The sequence below is a fragment of the Leptopilina heterotoma genome, unplaced genomic scaffold, assembly GCF_015476425.1.
Source record: "Leptopilina heterotoma isolate Lh14 unplaced genomic scaffold, ASM1547642v1 Lhet_307, whole genome shotgun sequence".
NCBI lineage: Eukaryota > Metazoa > Arthropoda > Insecta > Hymenoptera > Figitidae > Leptopilina > Leptopilina heterotoma.
The window spans coordinates 964,226-983,108 of record NW_025111010.1 but is presented as its reverse complement, the minus strand read 5'-3'; the positions used below and the strand labels follow the sequence as shown (position 1 = coordinate 983,108).

Below are 18,883 nucleotides of genomic sequence, written 5' to 3'. Positions count from 1 at the left end.
AAGGAATGAAACGCCGCGCCTGATCAGGCCCAGATCGGGGCGACAAGAAAATGTGGATTTCCAGATCAGGGCCACTTCGGGCGCGGCGTTTCATTCCCTAATAGGTCGGCCCTATCCAGCCCTGATCAGGGCCCCAGCGAAATTTCTACACGGGTACTTGCTTTAAATTACCTACAACTAAAAGTTCGAAATAATATTTTGAGGGGGAAATTTAAAAAAAAATAATGAAAGTTATCTATTTAAAAAAATGAGAAAAAATGAAGTGTCTCCTGGTATTGAAAAGTGGAGATGATATATATTTTCCGCTGAGATTAACGCTTAAGTTGATGTTGGTACGAGATGAATTTGAAATTAATGTGATCTGTTCTTGAAATGTGATTAAAATCAATTCGTTGGTTATATTACAAATTAGGAACTGAGGCGTAACTAAAGTTGAGAACTTGAAGTGGAAAGTCACTATCATCGTTTGTTTCTCGCTGACACGTTTAAATTTCGAAACTTTGGGTTTATGTTTCTGGCACGTGCAGTTTAGAGGTCGGGAGATTTCGAGATATGTTGGGTATATCGTGAAATCCACCCTCGGGCATTGAGTGCGTGTTTATCGTTTCGACCCCCAGAACGATGCTGCCACTGCTACCAGTGTCACTGTATTCTCAATTTTACCCCCCTTTTAAACTCCATCCCACACGGAGTGTGCGGCTTTTCATTCATCTAATCCATAATTATGCCACTGACACAGCCACTCATCTTCTCCTTTAAATTCAAAAAAATAACTCTCACAATTAATTATCCATATATATTAAAGAATTATTTTTTGTCCCACGTTATAACTTTCTTCATTATTTTCCCCCTCTAAAAACAAAATTGGTTTAAAGTTTAAATTATCATATATTCTCTATAAATTTAAATTATTAGAATTCCTACTAATATAATCAGTACATTTAGTTTTAACTAATAAATCAGTTAATTTTTAGAAAATTACTGATTCCATTAGTAAATAAGCTGTTAGCCGAAAAAAAACCAATATAACCTTTAAATTTAACTGATATTTTACTAATTGAATCAGTAAATTTCTATACTAATTATCAGTAACTTAATTCTGGCTATAGCAATTAGTAGAATTCTACTGACAATTAGTTAAATTTTACTAATTTAAATTTAGAGAATACAGAGAAATATAAAATCCGTTATTCAATTTCCTCCCCAAATAAATTTTGCGCATAATATCTAAATGAATTGTGGGTTTTTTATAATCGAAAAATATCTTGAAGCTCATATCAATATTCTGAGAATAGAATTTATTAAATAGAAAGAACCTAAATTTTGTATTGAATGATAAAGAGAAGGAAAGCACGAAACCAATTGTAATTTTCACTCTATTTCCTGTTTACTTTTTTGCTGCCTGATATAATCTTTTAGATCATCCAATTTAACTTGATTGATTAATTACTTACGAAAGAAATTTCGTTTATAGCGCTACTGTAATTCGTAATTTGCAACAGTTTAATGGCACTTTTATAACCTCTGGCATATTTTTTAAAAATTACAGAAAAAAGTTAAAACTTAGTCTTAGTCATAACACAGCCACACACAAAAAAAAAGTTCTGATCTGGGGGTCTCACTATGTAGACTTTATTTTTTCTGGGTCGCTGAATCCGAATCTGAGGTCCATTTAACCTCATCAGATCAGGATATTGACATAACCTCAAAAACCCAATATGGCGGACTCATTTTTGAAAAGTTCATTGGATTCGCTTGAAATTCGTCACTCGGGGGTTTTTGGGGTCGCTGATTACGAATTTGAAGTCTGATTTCAAACATTCAAAATGGCGGATCCACTATGGCGGACACGTTTTTGAAAAATTCATCGGATTCGCTTGAAATTCGTTACTCTGGGGTTTTTGGGGTCGCTGATTACGAATCTGATGTCGGTTTTTCAAAATTCAAAATGGCGGATCCAATATGGCTGACACAGAGATATTGGATCCGCCATTTTGAATTTTTGAAATCTGACTTCAAATTCGTAAGCAGCGACCCCAAAAACCCCAGAGTAACGAATTTCAAGCGAATCCGATGAATTTTTCAAAAACGTGTCCGCCATAGTGGATCCGCCATTTTGAATTTTTGAAATCAGACTTCAAATTCGTAATCAGCGACCCCAAAAACCCCCGAGTAACGAATTTCAAGCGAATCCAATGAACTTTTCAAAAATGTGTCCGCCATATTGGGTTTTTGAGGTTATGTCAAAATCCTGATCTGATGGGGTTAAATGGACCTCGGATTCGGATTCAGCGACCCAAGAAACATAAAGTCTACATAGTGAGACCCCCAGATCAGAACTTTTTTTTTGTGTGGCTGTGTAATTTTATTTAAGTTTTAGTCAAGTCTTACACTTTGACTAATTGTAAGACTATATGACTAAGACTAAAGCCTAGTTTTAGCCTTAGACTTAAATTTACTTTCATTTTCTTTGACAAATCGTTGACTTGGTTTTGAATTTAAGTAAAATATCATTTATAGTAAAAAATAACACCAAAATTGATTATTTTAATTTTTTTTTAAGTTAATTTAATCCGCAGCGCTTTTTAATACCTCACAATTTACGGTGAATTGATCTTGATTTTAACTTTCCCATTCTACTTTCTATTTAAAATTTATTATTATTATAAAATGTTTTAATTTTAAATTTAACTTTAATTCATATTCTTCCATTACAAATTTTTTTAGTAATATTCACACTTTATTTTCAAACATTAATTTAAAAGTAAATATATTTCATATACATATATATACACAAAGATTATACACTTCGCAAATTTAAAAAGAAAATAAAAATTTTTTGGCACTTTTGTAACCTCTGGCATATTTTTTAAAAATTTTAGAAAAAAGTTCAAACTTATATATATTTAAGGCACTTTTTTAAGTGTAAACACCAAAGACAAAATGAAAAAAGTTTCTTTAATATTATTAAGTTTTACAATTATTATTATTATTTATGTCTGTTATTAATAAATTAATATATTTTTAAATGATTTATCATAATTATTTTGAAGTTTTTTTTATAATCCATAAGAGGCCAACTTAAAGTAATGGAAAATTTATTATATTTTGACAAGCTTAAAGTTCTTGCATTTACACAAAGAAGCAAGCGAGTAGCGAGCTTTCTTTGTACAATATGTTGTGGGACCATTACTTAGTCGGGAGTGGGTGAGAAGGAGGGGGAAAGCAGCAAACTCAGAGAGCTGCTTGGGGGTGGCTCTTACCTAAATAACCACTCAGTCACTTGCCGCCCGCTCCAGAAGGGGTGTGGGTGCTTCGATACTATTACGTGATGTAAGAGCAACCAAGGCACCCAGAAACCACCCTCAGATTAACGATGCCATTCTCAGATTGATTTCTCGAGAAAATTCTATCTTCCACTTCCTGCCTTGCTCCCGTTTTCACTTCCCTCCTTCCCCCCTTCTTTTCTTACCCCCTCCACATGACTGTTAAGGTGCTTTGCACTTTTAACTTCATTAACGAGAATGCAACACGTTCATTTCGTGTGTATGAAGCAATCTTATGGTCAATTCACAAAAGTGTTTTCTTCAAGTGAGATATTTGACGACTTAATGCCTTATAAATTAAAATTATATAATTATAAATAAAATTATTATTTTTTAGGGTTTCGTGACCAAGGTCTGTTCGTAATTCCTAACGGCCTGAATAGGACCGATAGATTACGAGGTAATGGTTGCCATTGCAACTGTTGCTATGGTAATGGTTACCATAGAAACTGTTTTCACGTTGCTATCGTAACAATAAAAACCACTCCCAGAGCAACGGTTGCTATGAACATGGATGGTTACTAGGGGAGACCGAGGAGGAAAGTAACAAGGCTTATATCGTTTAAACAAATTAGCCGATATACAAATTAAAATTTTTTTTAATCAGTAGTGCCGCCTACAACTTCTTCATAGTGTACAAGAGCATTTCCGGTTAGGTTAGGTCCGCTTGTGATACACTTAGAAAAAATTTGTTCAAAACAACCAAATTTTGGTTGAATCAACCAAATAAATGCATTGCTATACAGTCAACCAAACGTTTGTTTGATTCAACCAAATAATTTCTTTCAATATTTTTATTTGTATTAACCAAATGGTTATTACACTTAGCCAAAAAATTTTATTTAATATAACTAAAAAATTTGTTTATTTCAAGAAAAAACATTTGTTTGATTCAAATAAATAGTTTTAGTAAACGTATTTGGTTCATTTAAATAAATATTTTTGTTTACTTAATTTTGTCATTTATTTTCCTCTAATAATATTTGAATTTCCGTATTTAATATTTTCTAGTACATATTATTGGTTAATTTATAATGTATTATATAATTATTGATATTTTAAAATTATACATATTGTCACATACCACGTGTGTGACCTCTAAGTAACCTTATACCAGACCTGTTACCAAGCAAACTTGACAAACACCCATCGATGAGCAATCTTTTTACAACCCTATTACGTCGATACACGGATGTGATCTGGGTATATAAGGCCCTAAATTTGGATCCAAAAATCAGTATCTAATTTAAATCAAAGCGATCTCTGTACCAGTAGTCCGTTCAAATCTATACTCGTAACCTACGAAAATCCCAGTTCAAGTAATACCCATCTCGTGAGTGAGCAACCTCTTGTCAATCTCCGAAGCAGTAAAATTGGAAAGGCGGTGCATCTGAGCTGGCTGTGGACCCACGAGCGGAGAACGGGTTTCCAGGTTCGAATAGGAGCAATAAAAGTAATTAACTAAATCTTTTCATCATATCTTTTCAATACAATTTCTATATCTAATAAACGCCTATTTGTTAAAGGTGTTTATTGGAAAAGGAACTGGTCTTCTCTCGGCAAGATACAAATAACGAACTTCAAGAAATCATATAAATTTTTATAATAAATTTCATTTAACTAACTCTTAGACTTTTTCATTGATTCTTTTTCCTCATTCCCAAATAAGATTTTTTCGGAATTTCTTATTTAAAACGAGGATTACAAATGTTAAGAGGTGAGTTACTTTTCACGTAACAGACCCTCTTTTCTTGGTGCATCGGCCGGGAAAGCCATAAAGAATCAATGATATTATTTTTTCTAATTCTTATTTTTCTAAAAATCTATTTTGATATATAAAAAAATACTTGTTTTTAACAATTCTAAAATTTTCTATCAAAATTTGAAACATTTAAAATCAATTTTCAACTCTTATTTTTAACAATTCTAAAATTTAATAAAAAATTGAAACACAAACCGCGAGAGAATCAATTCCAATGATTAAATCATTTCTTTTAAAAATTAATGTCTACTTCTAAGAAAAATATTACACAAGATAAACATACAACTCGATCAAAAATCAAAGAAAATTCTACTTTAAAACTTAACCCAGGAATTCCCTATTTTAAACCTTTAGCTACTGGTACACCTAGATACTCTAACGAAAATCCAAACCCTTTTTGCAAATCCGAATTAGAATCAGGAATTTGTCATTCATTATCTGACAACAATTCTTTTAATACTAACGAAGAAAGTGACAATACAATTTTAGAAAATAACAGTTCTTTAAATTCTACATTACGAAATAGTTTTAAACAAAGACTCGAAAATTCCATAATTAGTACTCACGATAGTGACAACGAAAACAGTCACGACGAGAGCAGTGATAGTGAAAATTGAACAAAAAATAACGAAATGGCTCTACCAACAAATCAGCAAGTATCTTTACGTGACGCTTTAGAAATAGTTCCATTGTTTGACGGGACTAACATTCCAATCTCACATTTTATTGAAGGGTGTTTAGAAGCAGAGCAAATGCTTCCGGAAGGAGTAGCTCGAAATAATTTAGCAAAATTATTAAGATCAAAATTAAGTGGGGATGCGCGAAAATGTATTTACAGAACTCAAATAACAAATGTAGGCGAATTAATAAATAAATTAAAACGGGTATATTTGCCAGTTAAAACAGTGTACCAATTACAGGGAGAATTAGGAAATATATTGTGACGATGTGAATTGTCTTTCTTTATTTTGTCGAAATTCTGAATCGTCATGTCATCTGTCGGAATTATCCCTGAACCGTGATCGTTAATTGGTATGGTAATTTAGAAAGTCGGAACTGCCGTGTGACCCACTATCAGTGGTGAATGTGTGTCGCGCGGCTAGTTAGTAGGAGAGAAAGTGCTAGAGGGCAGAGCCGCTGATGGTTAGAAAGAGACAGAGAGAGGAGAGCCAGTGGAACGAGAGAGAAGAAGAGTTGAAGAAGACGAGCACGTGTGGAGAAAAGCCAGAAACAGGTGTCATTAGTTTTCGCCGACATTTTGGCAGTCAGTTGACCTACGAGTGATGTAGGAGAGTTGATCTACGACGTGTGTAGAGAGTGACCTACGAGATATGTAGGAGAGTGATCGTTTTGAGAGACTTGTAGGGACTTGTAGTTTTGTTAGATTTTGAGTGTTTTGAAGAGTTAGAGTTTGTGAATAAAGTTGAAATTGTGAAAAGTGAATTATTTGAGTGTTGGATTATTTCTCTTCCCTCAATTAAGGAATCCTTTGAAAGGAGCGTGCCGAAATTTTGAAAGAGAGAAATCGAGAAGCGTCGTTGGGGTGAGTCAGTATCGTGCCAGTGTAGTACCAGTCGTGTCTCGTCGTTGGCATTTCTGCTTGCCAACTTGTTCAGGCAGAATTTCCTCTGACGATTGAGAGCGTCTCAGAGGTGTTGTTGTTTGTCGGGTTGTTGTTAAACAGTCGAGTAGTTTATTAATTGAGCTTCAAAATTAATTGGCGCCTGACGGCGAAATTTATTAAACTAAATTTCATAATATTATTCTTGTTGAAAGCGTCGGATTTTGCCTGACGTAAGCAGAACTTTTAACTTAAAATAAAATTAGTTAAATTCATACGTCACAATATATATGTGGAAAAAATAAAATATTACATCTTATGCTGCGCGAATAAAAGAAATTGCCTATAAAATTGAAGATGTTCACAGGTTAGGTAATGACGATGCAGTTGACGATGTTTTTTAAGAAAATTTAAAAAAAGATGTGATTCAATGCTTTGTGCGCGGATTAAGACCCGAAATAGAAATTCGCATAAAAGAAAAACCCACATTCCGAGAGATAGTAAATGACGCGATTGAAATAGAAAGGAATTTGACTGCTAGTTCAGATCTTCGAAAACACAAAATTAATGAGGATCATAAAGCTATAAAAATACACTCCTTACAAGATTCTTATTCACCTTGTTCGATTTGTAAGAGACGAAATCATAAAACAGAAAATTGTTTTTATTTACCACAAAATAAAACATACAGTTCACCAAGACAAACACAAGGATTTTCAAAAACCTATTTTAATAATCAAAATTTTTCAGAAAATAGAAATCCCTTTACAATGGTAAAAAATTTTATAGAAATAATAATAACTCTAATAATTTTATGAACAATCCTTTAAGAAATTTTCAAAATCAACGATATAATAATAATTATTCTTACAATAACAATAATCAGAGATTTCCTAAAAAAGATATTACTTGTACTTATTGTAACAAATCAGGTCACTATATTTATGAATGTAGAATAAGACATCCTAGAAGAGAAGAATCATACAATAAACAACAATATTCTAAACAACAATCACAAACTCAATCACACCATATTCAAAAATCACAAGAACAACAACCTCATTTTTCGGGAAACTTGAATTCGACCCCCAGCAAGGGTGGACTGAGGGTAAAATAAATTTAAAAACACCCGTTTCAAAAGAAAAAATTTGTTTAAACAATTCGCAAACAAATACAATTCCTTCAATTATTATTTCTGCTGACGGTTTAAAATTTCCAGCTCGAATGATGATAGATACTGGAGCTGGAAGACATTTATTAAAATTAAAAGCAATTGATCCAAAAATTCCAATTGACACAGAAAATATTTTAAAATTAATCGGAATAAATGATTTAGGGTCAATTGGGGTAAATGTAAACGGAATATCTATGTTTCACCAAAAACATTAGTTTTTTTTTGTTAAAAGGTAAAACGGACGGATTTCTTTTGCATGAACTTGTTGCTAGTGTTCCCTAGAAAAATTTGATGAGGTACAAAGAAATATTGATGCACCTGAATCGCCTAAAACTGACTGTTTACATTTACCCCGAGATTTTGAAATTTTCCTAAAATTCGGGGTAAATGTAAACACCACTGAAGATAAGCGAGGTTTAAGAAACAAGTTATTTCAAGTATAATACTGTTTTAAGGGATGGAAAAACTGAAAAAAAATTTTCGTAGATGTATAGTAAATCACCCAGTTGACTGATATGTATCATATAAATAAACAATCAACCATTACAAAATTAGTAATGTAAAAACTTGAATAACTTGATCAAATTTTAATAGATTTTCATTCAACTTGGTGAAAAGAAGTTTTTAAGGTTGCTGAATAAAAATCTAAAATCGAATTTTTAAATTTCAAAATGGTGGATCCAATATAGCGGATGAACTTAAAAATAATATTTTTAAAAATTGATCAAATTTGCTTGAATCTGGCAACTAGGGGGTTTTTGAGGTCGCTGATTACGAATTTCAAGTCAAATTTTAAATTTTTAAAATGGCGGATGAACCTAAAAATATTTTTAAAAATTGACCAAAATTTCGAGAAAAAAAAATTTTTTATTAAATTTTTTGTTCAAAGAGGACCTAATTTCCTTTTCTATGTAATATTTACATTGCCAAATTAATGAAATTGTGAAATAGAAGCAAATTTATTTAATTATTTTCTTTTAAAATGTAGTTCAAGTTCTGTTTACATTTACCCCGAGTTTTCGAATTCTCGGGGTAAATGTAAACACTTAATTATTTATTAAGTAAATTGACGAAAATCAAAAATCAAAGTCAATTTTTGTTAGGGCATTAATAAGGAAGAATTACATATTTTTGTTTGATTTTTAAATTTATTTTTATGCAAATGCGAGACAAAATACTGAAACAGTAAAATTTTGATTTTCAATCTTTTTTGCATTAAAAAATAACTTACACTATGGCATTGCCAATTGTCAAAATAAAATATTGGCAATACTCAAAACATCTTGTAGGTGAGCTGAGGTAAAAATATTGACGTCGTACTTATTTTTAAATTTGTTAATTTAGCTGAAACATTTACTGTTTACATTTACCCCTTGTTTACATTTACCCCAAATGACCCTACCTCTTCACACTTTAGGGAAAATAAAATTAAATATTTTTGGTCATCAAACAATATTTAATATTATCCCAGATGCAGTCCCAGTAGACGAAGACGGTGTTTTAGGGACAGAATTTTTTCGAGACAATAACGTAAACATTAATTACACTTCAAAATGTCTAGAGATAGATAATAATCTTTATCCTTTTGTTTTTACAAAAATTTTAACAATACCAGCACGAACGATAATAACAACTACAGTTTTTCTTGACGAAACTAATAAAAATGAAGGTTATATACCAAGATTAAATTTAGGTTCAGTAATTTATGCCGGAGACGCAGTAGTAAAAAATTATGACAATAAAACATTTTTAAAATTTGCAAACACTAATGAAACTTTAGTAACTATTTCAATTCCTACAATTAAATTAGAAGAGTTTGAAGAAATTAACCCTTATACATCTATCACACAAACTGAAAAATTTGATAACAATGACATGACTAATAACTTGCTGAATAATTTTTTAATATCAGAAAATTTTTGTACTTTTAATAAAATGACAATTGAAGACAGAATAGAAGAAATAAAACGACTTCTTCGTTTATACCATTTAAACCAAGACGAATACGATCATGTAGAAAATCTTATAAAAAATAACGCTGACAGATTTTAAATGCCTGGAGAACCTTTAGAAGCAACCAACGTTTTAAAACATTCAATACCAACTACAGATGACTGCCCAATATTTTTAAGACAATACCGTTTTCCTCAAATTCACAAAGACGAAATAACTAAACAAGTAAATGAACTTTTAAAAAATAAAATAATTAAACCTTCTCAATCACCTTATAACACACTGGTATGGATCGTACCTAAAAAACCTGACTCAAGCGGAATTTTAAAATGGCGAATGGTATTAGATTTTCGAAAATTAAACGAAAAAACTATAGGTGACTCATATCCATTACCTCATATAAATGATATACTTGACTTAATTTCTTCCGCAAAATACTTTTCTGTCTTCGACCTAGCAACCGGATTTCATCATATAAGAATGAATCCCAATGACTCACACAAGACAGCTTTTTCAACACCTCATGGTCATTATGAATTTGATAAAATGCCATTTGGTTTAAAAACAGCACCCGCTACATTCCAAAGACTTATGGACTTAACATTAACTGGACTAATTGGAACAGAACTTTTTGTTTACCTTGATGACATTGTTATTTACGCAGACACACTCGAAGAACATGAAAGAAAATTTAATAATTTAGCTGAACGACTTAGAAACGCAAATCTTTATTTACAACCAGACAAATGCGAATTTTTACGACCGGAAGTAGGATATTTAGGACACATTATTGATAAAAATGGTGTTCGACCCGATCCAAGGAAAATTATTGCGGTTAAATATTTTCCTATACCGAAAACAACAAAGAACATTAAACAATTCTTAGGTTTAGCAGGATATTATAGAAGATTTATTGAAAATTTTTCTAAAATTGCACATCCACTAAACCAACTTTTAAAAAAGGATACACCTTTTATTTGATCAGACAAACAACAATTAGCTTTCGACACATTAAAACAACATTTATGCGAAGAACCTCTTTTACAAAGACCAGATTTTTCCCAACCCTTCGTGCTTACAACAGACGCGTCAGGTTACTCGATTGGAGGAATACTTTCGCAAGGAAAAATAGGGAAAGACAAGCCTATTGCATATGCATCTCGAAGCTTAAGCGATACGGAAAAGAAATACGACACATACGAAAAGGAAGCATTAGCTATTATTTTTTGCGTATCTCGTTTTCGACCTTATTTATACGGTAGAAAATTTACTTTAGTAACTGATCATAAACCACTAGTATGGTTTCAAAATTCAAAGGATCCTTGTTCACGTGTTTCGCGTTGGAGATTAAAATTAGCAGAATATAACTACGAAGTAGTGTACAAGGCAAGTAAAATGAACGTGAATGCAGACGCTCTTTCAAGAAATCCAATTCCTAACAAAGAAGAATTATTTAGGAATCAAAAGGTGCTTGACAATGACACATTTTTAACATTCGGGGATAATAAAAAATCAAGTGAAAATATTCGCGATAGTGATAATAATACGTCTACATTATTACTTTTATTAACTTCTTTGCTTGACCCAATACTTACAAAAACGCAATGGAAAACCATTCTCACTAGGGCACAACAAAAATTAGAAGAAAGGGGAATTCAAGAAAAACTTACGGAAAACGTAGAAGAAATATTGCAGCCCATTATCAAGAGGTCAAGAGGTCATCCTAAAAAATTAAAAAATAAACTTCCCATACAAGAAGACAAGGTTAGTACCAAGAGAAGAGAAAGGCCGAGGAAAGACAAGAAGCCAATCTCAAAAGCTGAAGAAGAAACTGATCCAGAATACTTCGATGAATTAAGAAGAAATAAAGGACTTAAAAAGACAAAAGGGAAGAAGAAAAACAAAATCGTAATGCAAGAAAAAGACAATGATGACTCTGAAAATTACTTTTCATCCACAGAAGATGAAGACATTTCCGAAAATCTCCTCGATGAAGAATCTCATAAAGAAGAAGATGACGACACAATTAAAAATTCCCTTAATGAAGAAATTTTTAAAGAAGAAGAAAGTGAAATTGGAGAAAGTAACGAAGATAAAGGGTGTAATCTAAGAAGAAAAAAAGAAATTATCAAAACACCCCAAGAAAAACAATCTACGAGTAACAAAATTTTGATTGAATGTCGTGACCAATTAACAATGCGAAAAGACAATTATTTATATTTTGTAAGTACTAACGGTACCCCTCTCGACAATGGATCTAAAAGTTTAACAAAAAAATCAATTCTACCCAAATTTAATAAATTACAAATGGGTTTAGTAAAAGAATTTAAAAAGGGAAAATATTATCATTTTGCACTTCCAATTCAAGAAAATGTCAAAGAAAACTTAACTATTACTCTAAATACAATCAAATCATGTTTCAACTCTTTACTTTCAATTAGTGATAAACTAAACATTTGGAGTATTAGTATAGCAAAAACATCTCAAATTAATCACATTCCTTGGAAAGATATTAAAATTTTAATTCAAGATATTTTTTCAAACTCTAAAACAAAATTTATAATTTGTAACGGGATTACGCAATACCCTAATAAAGAAATTAGACAACAGATATTAGAAGAAAATCATTCATCGGCAATCGGAGGCCATAAGGGAGTAACAAAAACTTTAGCTAGAATTCGTCAGAAATACTATTGGGAAAATTTAAAATTAGATATTCAAAAATACATAAACGGATGTTTACAATGTCAATTAAAGAAATTAGTTCGCGTAAAAACTAAAAATCCAATGATTATCACAGACACACCTACAACTGCTTTTGAAAAAATTTCTATGGATATTGTATGACCTTTTAACCCCTCCAACTAAATCTGGCAACATATACATTTTAACAATTCAAGATAACTTCACAAAATACTCTATAGCAATCCCTTTACCTAATCATCAAGCTGCTACAATAGCAGACGCATTCGTGAAAAAATTCATTTGCATATTCGGTTCACCTAAAGGCGTACTAACAGACCAGGGAAGAGATTTTTTGAGCAATTTATTAAAAAGATTAGCAAAACGTTTTAGAATTAAACAATTTCGTACAACAGCTTTTCACCCCCAATCTAACGGATTACTCGAACGTTCGCATCATGTTTAAGCAGAATATTTAAAACAATTTATTGAGAAAAATTCTGAATGGGACGATTGGTTACAATTAGCAATGTTTTCTTACAATACTAGCATACACGAAGGAACAAAATGCACACCATACGAACTTGTGTTTGGAAAATTAGCTCGTGAACCCTCTAGCGAACCTCCTTCTCAAAATGAAAAATTACAAACATACGATGAATATTTAACTACCTTTGTTACACAATTACACGAAATGAAAGCCCAAGCAAGAGAAAATTTAATTTCAGCAAAGGAAAAATCGAAATTTTATCATGATAGAAAAATTAATCCCCTAGAAATAAAAAATGGCGACTTTGTATTTTTATTAAACGGGGGAAAAATTAAAAAACTAAGAAACCAATACTCAGGTCCTTATGAAATTTTAGAATTATTAGAAAAAGGTAATGTAAAAATTAACTTTAAGGGAAAACCATTAACAGTCCATATTATTAGATTAAAGAAATCAAAAATTAATCCTTAATCTAACAAACATAAAAAAATAATCTAATATAATTTTTTCACGTTTCAGATCTGAGAAGCAGAACATATATTTTCAACAGGAGTACTAATCATATATTTTTTCTATTTTTTCCCAATCCTTATTTAGCAACACTCTTTTTCCTCACTTGAGAAGAATGTATTTTGAAAATGATAATTACCGATAAATTTATCTTTTCTGAGATACACACACGGAGAGAAATCTGCTGCTAATATTACTCGAAAGAGCACATTACTTAAATTGCTTAACGTTTCTCTTATATTTTTAGCATGGATTCATATACTTATTGTAAAAATACTTTCAATGCAATAAGCATAAGAGACAGTAGCTAATTTTGCACGAAATCTTTATTATAAATACAAAGAGAACGTGCTATAAAAGTATTAGATTCTTCTTATAAGAATCGCTCGAACTCCGACTGATTTTCAGGCGGACTTTATACAACACAATCTTACCTGTGTATACGCACATATAACTCACACACATATATATTTCTCTGAAAAGTTTTGTCGTCTGGTAAAACATTATATATTATATGTAGTATTTAATACTTGTTGCTGTTATAAAAAGATAATATTTATTTAATAGTAAGTATATTATTTAAAAATTATTGCATTTTTATTCGTGTTTGAATATATAAGCAACATGTGAAAATTGTTAGGTTATGTTATTGCAAACGTCACCGCTTTGTACGCGTTCCGTTCCTCGAAACCATCCAGAGAAATATATGTGTGTGTGAGTTATATGTGCGTATACGCAGGTAAGATTGTGTTGTATAAAGTCCGCCTGAAAATCAGTCGGAGTTCGAGCGATTCTTATAAGAAGAATCTAATACTTTTATAGCACGTTCTCTTTATATTTATAATAAAGATTTCGTGCAAAATTAGCAGCTGCTTTTTGTGTTTATTGCATCGAACTCTCCATTACATTAAATAGATGATTTCGTATATAAATTATTATAACCTCAAGCTAAAATTCTATTCAGCAGTGACTAATAAAATTTGTAAAGATTCTGCAAGCAATAATAGCAACAGATTTCTCTCCGTGCATGAAATACAAACTCATATTTAAAACTAATTCATATTTCCAAATGATTATGGGATTCAATATTTTTTAAAAATTATTTACAAAGTCATTTTCTGTATTAAAAATACCTTCCTCCAGATTTCCACGGATATTTTATAAATAAATAATTAAAATTCTTATCAAACTAACTTTTTTTAAATTTACAATTTCTATAGTAAAACAAAGTAAAAAAAATATATAAATAAATAAAAATAATTACAAATTTAAAAAAAAATAATGCTGCAAAACTAAAATTTAATAACAAGAATAAATGTTTTTAATTTGTTGATGTACTTATCTACAAGTAGCAAGAGATGCAATTATTAAATAAATTTTGAAGTTGATAAAACGATTTTATAAAGAAAAACATAATACATGGATTTAGTAAATTTCTTTAGTAAAAACAAATCCATTTATTATGTCAAATTATTCTTTTTATCTTACAAAAAGAAGATTCTTAAAAATAAATCCCTTATATAAAATAACTTATAAAAAAAATTAAATATTCAAAGTAATAAATTAGAAGAAAAGCTACTTTTATTAAATTCTTTTAACTTTCCAAATGACCTAACAAAATCTTTAATAATTAATTATATACCAGAATTTCCAAAAATTTCAAATACAATATTTAAACAATATAAAAAAAATTTCAGTTCTATAATATAAAAAAAAGAAATAACATATATAACCTTAATAACATTTTTAACAGTAATAATTATAGCGCTATTTAGAATTTAATAAAAATATCAATAATATATGTTTATATATTTTAAAGAAAGTTATAAAATCATAAAAACTATTTAAAAAAATAAATAAATAAATTTCTTTTGCTTATATATAAATTTTTTTTCTTTTAAACTATTCTTCGAAAAGCATTGATTATAACAAAAAAAAATTCCAGAAAACCAAACTTTTGATGAAAGCGAAACATTAGCTTCTATTAGATCAGCTTTTCAAGACAGACTATATAACGAACTAATACGACATATATGTTGTAGAAAAATCACAACCAAAAACACATTTATCAAACAACAAGGGTTAATATATTGCGAAGATTGTTATCCGCTATTCGACAATGAATAAGAAATGAGACAAGACGATCATTTAATAGCATGCGCAAATATAAGCCTAGATTGCTTTAGATGCAAAGAAGTATTATACAAAGTAGTAAGAAGATCATTATTTTGTAGACAATGTTACATCGAATTAAGGGCAATACTACAAGATATAGTTTGGGAAGAAAACTATTTATTCTTAATTTAACATTAGAAAACAAAAATAATAATAAGTACATATTAAATAAATAACAAAACAAAAAATATATATACATAAAGGATAAATAATTAAAGTCATAAACTCACTATTCTTTACAAATAATCTTATAATAGTGACTTTATGAAATAAAAAAAAGAAGGAAAAATTATATATAAACCTTCTATTTTTTTAAAAACTTTTCTAGAATTTGATAAGTATTTTAACAAGTAATATGAACAATTAATATTAAATGAATCTTACTCAATCACTGTGAAGCAATTATGCTCTACGAGTTATTAACAGTTAATATTTAACGATTTGATTTCAATACTTAGTTCCCTACGACTAATAATAAAAATAATGTATAAAATATAAAAAAAATTATGTTCAATCATTTAATGTAAACTATGTACATGAAACAATTATATTATTGAACGACTCAATGACAAATAATAGACCACGAATAATTTTAAAACTTTTTGCAGAATATTAACAAATAATCATGTACTACGAATAATTTAATTTTTTTTATAACAAATAATATACAACAAAAATGTTCTACGATTTACACAAAAAATTTGTTTTTCTTTAAAAAAAAAAGAAAAAAAATTTTGTTTTACGATTTACGCAAAATTTTTTTTTTCAAAAAATTGTTCTACTATTTACATATATTGTTTTTTTTTGTTCTTCGATTTACAGTTTTTCAAAATTTTTCTACTCTTCAATCAATTTTACATATATTATTAAACAATTACTTTTTCAATTCATGTTAACAAATATTAAACAATTACATTGTTCTACGATTTATACAAAATTTTTCTATGATTTACTCAAAACTTTTTCAATTAACAAATTTTTTGCCCTCCCTAGGGGTTTCAAGACCTTGCCGTTAGTGGGAGGCTACTTCTCGATATCTCTCGTGGGGACTGAGGGGCGAACCCTTCAAAATGGGTCGGCCGCTACAGAAACCGAATCTTCTGTGTTTCGCTGGGCAGTGTTCCAGGGCACGGGGATTTAGAGGGATATCGAGAGAGACGGAATGGACAGAGGCTTAACCGCGGGTCCATTCCGAAGACTTCCTACTGGTGGAAGTCTGACCAAGAAGAAACCCTTCCATGGTTACGTTGGCTGTGCCATGGCGATTGAGGCGCGAGTCTCTGCCGCCCAATCCGTGATGAACTCGTGTCCATGGATGAATGATACTAGGGTTATCAAATCCGCCGGGTTCTTCCGTGGGGAGGGGGTTGGACGGGGGACGACCTTTGCTGGGCACAATTAACCGTAAACCGTAAAGCTCGGGAACGGTTGTGTTACAGTCTTCTGGACGACCCGTCCCCGGGGTGGGGCTCGAATGGAGGTATCTTGAACGAGACTCTGAGATACCAGGCGAACTTTCAGATGTAATTTAGCCTTTTCCTTAAATAGAGGCTCTTTAAAGATTGACCTTTCTTTCCTCTTTTCTCGTGGGACCATAATTGATACTACAGAAATTAATAAAAATAAAACCACACACGTGAGCGTCGAAGAGCCCTTTTTGGGGGATCACGATGCTGGCGATCAAGGTGTGGACGCGACAGAGGGGACAGTGAGTCAGTCTTAAATATGGCTGCTTCCGGGATCCACTGTATGCAGATTAACTTGCATCATTGTAAAGGCGCTTCGGCGATTCTAGCCAGGAACTTTGCAAGGATGCAGGCAGCTATAGCCTTTGTTCAAGAACCTTGGGTTTACAAGGGTAAGATTAGAGGTCTAAGTGGCTGTGGGGTGCTAGTTAGTTCACCACAGGAACCAGTTTCAAGGGTTTGCCTGATCTATAAAGGTCTAGATGCTTTCCGTCTATTGGAATTAACTACCAGGGACTTAGTTGTTGTTAAGGCTAAGTACCTAGAAAAGAACGGAAATAAAAGGGAGGTTGTAGTAGCTTCCGCATATTTTCCGGGATCGGGGGATGACCCCGCACCACCTACAGAGGTGGAGAAGTTGGTAGATTACTGTCAACGGCAAGGTCTCCCTTTGATAATAGGTTGTGATGCCAATGCGCACCATGTCGTATGGGGCAGCACTGACATTAACGACAGAGGCAGAAGACTTTTAGATTTTCTGATAGATACAGATTTAGATATTTTAAATCAGGGTAATGAGCCGACTTTCGTTACTGTTAACAGAAAAGAGGTGTTGGATATTACGATCTGTTTCAAGTCTTTGTGTGGTGGCGTGAGGGACTGGAGGGTGTCTGATGAAGATTCCCTCTCGGACCACAGGCTTATAACGTTTAGATTGGAATCGAAGGATCGGGAACAGGAGTGGGGACGTAATCCCAGGAGTACTGACTGGGCTTCATATATTGAAGACCTTAAGACCTCCATGGCATGCTTTTCCACTTCGTATGGAACGCGGGAGGAGTTGGAGCTTGCAGCGGAATACCTGCGAGATTCTATTATCTGATCCTTTGAAAGGAACTGTGTAGTTAAGAAAATGGGCTTTAATGGGGGTAGTAAGTGGTGGACCCCCCGTTTGGAGTTATACATATTGTATTGTTTTGCATTACCATGGCATTTGTTTTGGTAAAAAATATGAGAGGATTTAGTCCCATAAGTGCAAAAGATCCGAGAGTCGAGTGTAGTAGTTTTCACAAGAAAATATAAGGTACCGAGTTTGAAGAAACCGATATTTTATGGAAAAGAAATTTCTTTTTCTGAATCGGCTAAGTATTTGGGAGTAATCCTGGATAAAAAGTTGATTTGGAGGGAACCTTTTGAATATCAGTATAGAGGGTTCTGTACTGCTTTTTGGGCGTGTAGAAGGGCGATAGGGTCATCGTGGGGACTAAGGCCTAATATGGTCAACTGGCTCTATCAGATGATCTTAAAACCCAGGTTTCTTCACGCGGTGGTCTAGGACTCAACTGATAACGATTAAAGAGAAACTGGACCAACTGCAGGCAATGATTTTCAGGGGTATTACGGGAGCTATGAGAACCACACCAACAGCTGCGTTGGGATTCATGCTAGCCGAAGTTGGTGGTATACACACCAAGCTTCCACGCTCAATTTTATCAATGCCACAATTAAGTATGGTGCAAGATAGAATGATCAAGAGGGTGAAATTTAAACCCAGCTTTAAGATC

The 18,883-nt window shown here is 31.8% G+C and overlaps 1 protein-coding gene across 1 annotated transcript; it reads left to right on the top strand.

Annotated features, from left to right (window-relative positions):
- Positions 1–17,358: 17,358 nt before the first annotated feature.
- On the top strand, positions 17,359–18,201 carry LOC122504623. The gene has a single exon (XM_043615806.1). The coding sequence runs from the start codon at positions 17,359–17,361 to the stop codon at positions 18,199–18,201; it is 843 nt and encodes a 280-aa protein (XP_043471741.1).
- The last annotated feature ends 682 nt before the right edge of the window (positions 18,202–18,883 follow it).

Excerpts from the sequence above, each read along its gene's own strand:
- LOC122504623 (XM_043615806.1), top strand. The coding sequence starts at position 17,359 with ATGGCTGCTTCCGGGATCCACTGTATGCAGATTAACTTGCATCATTGT.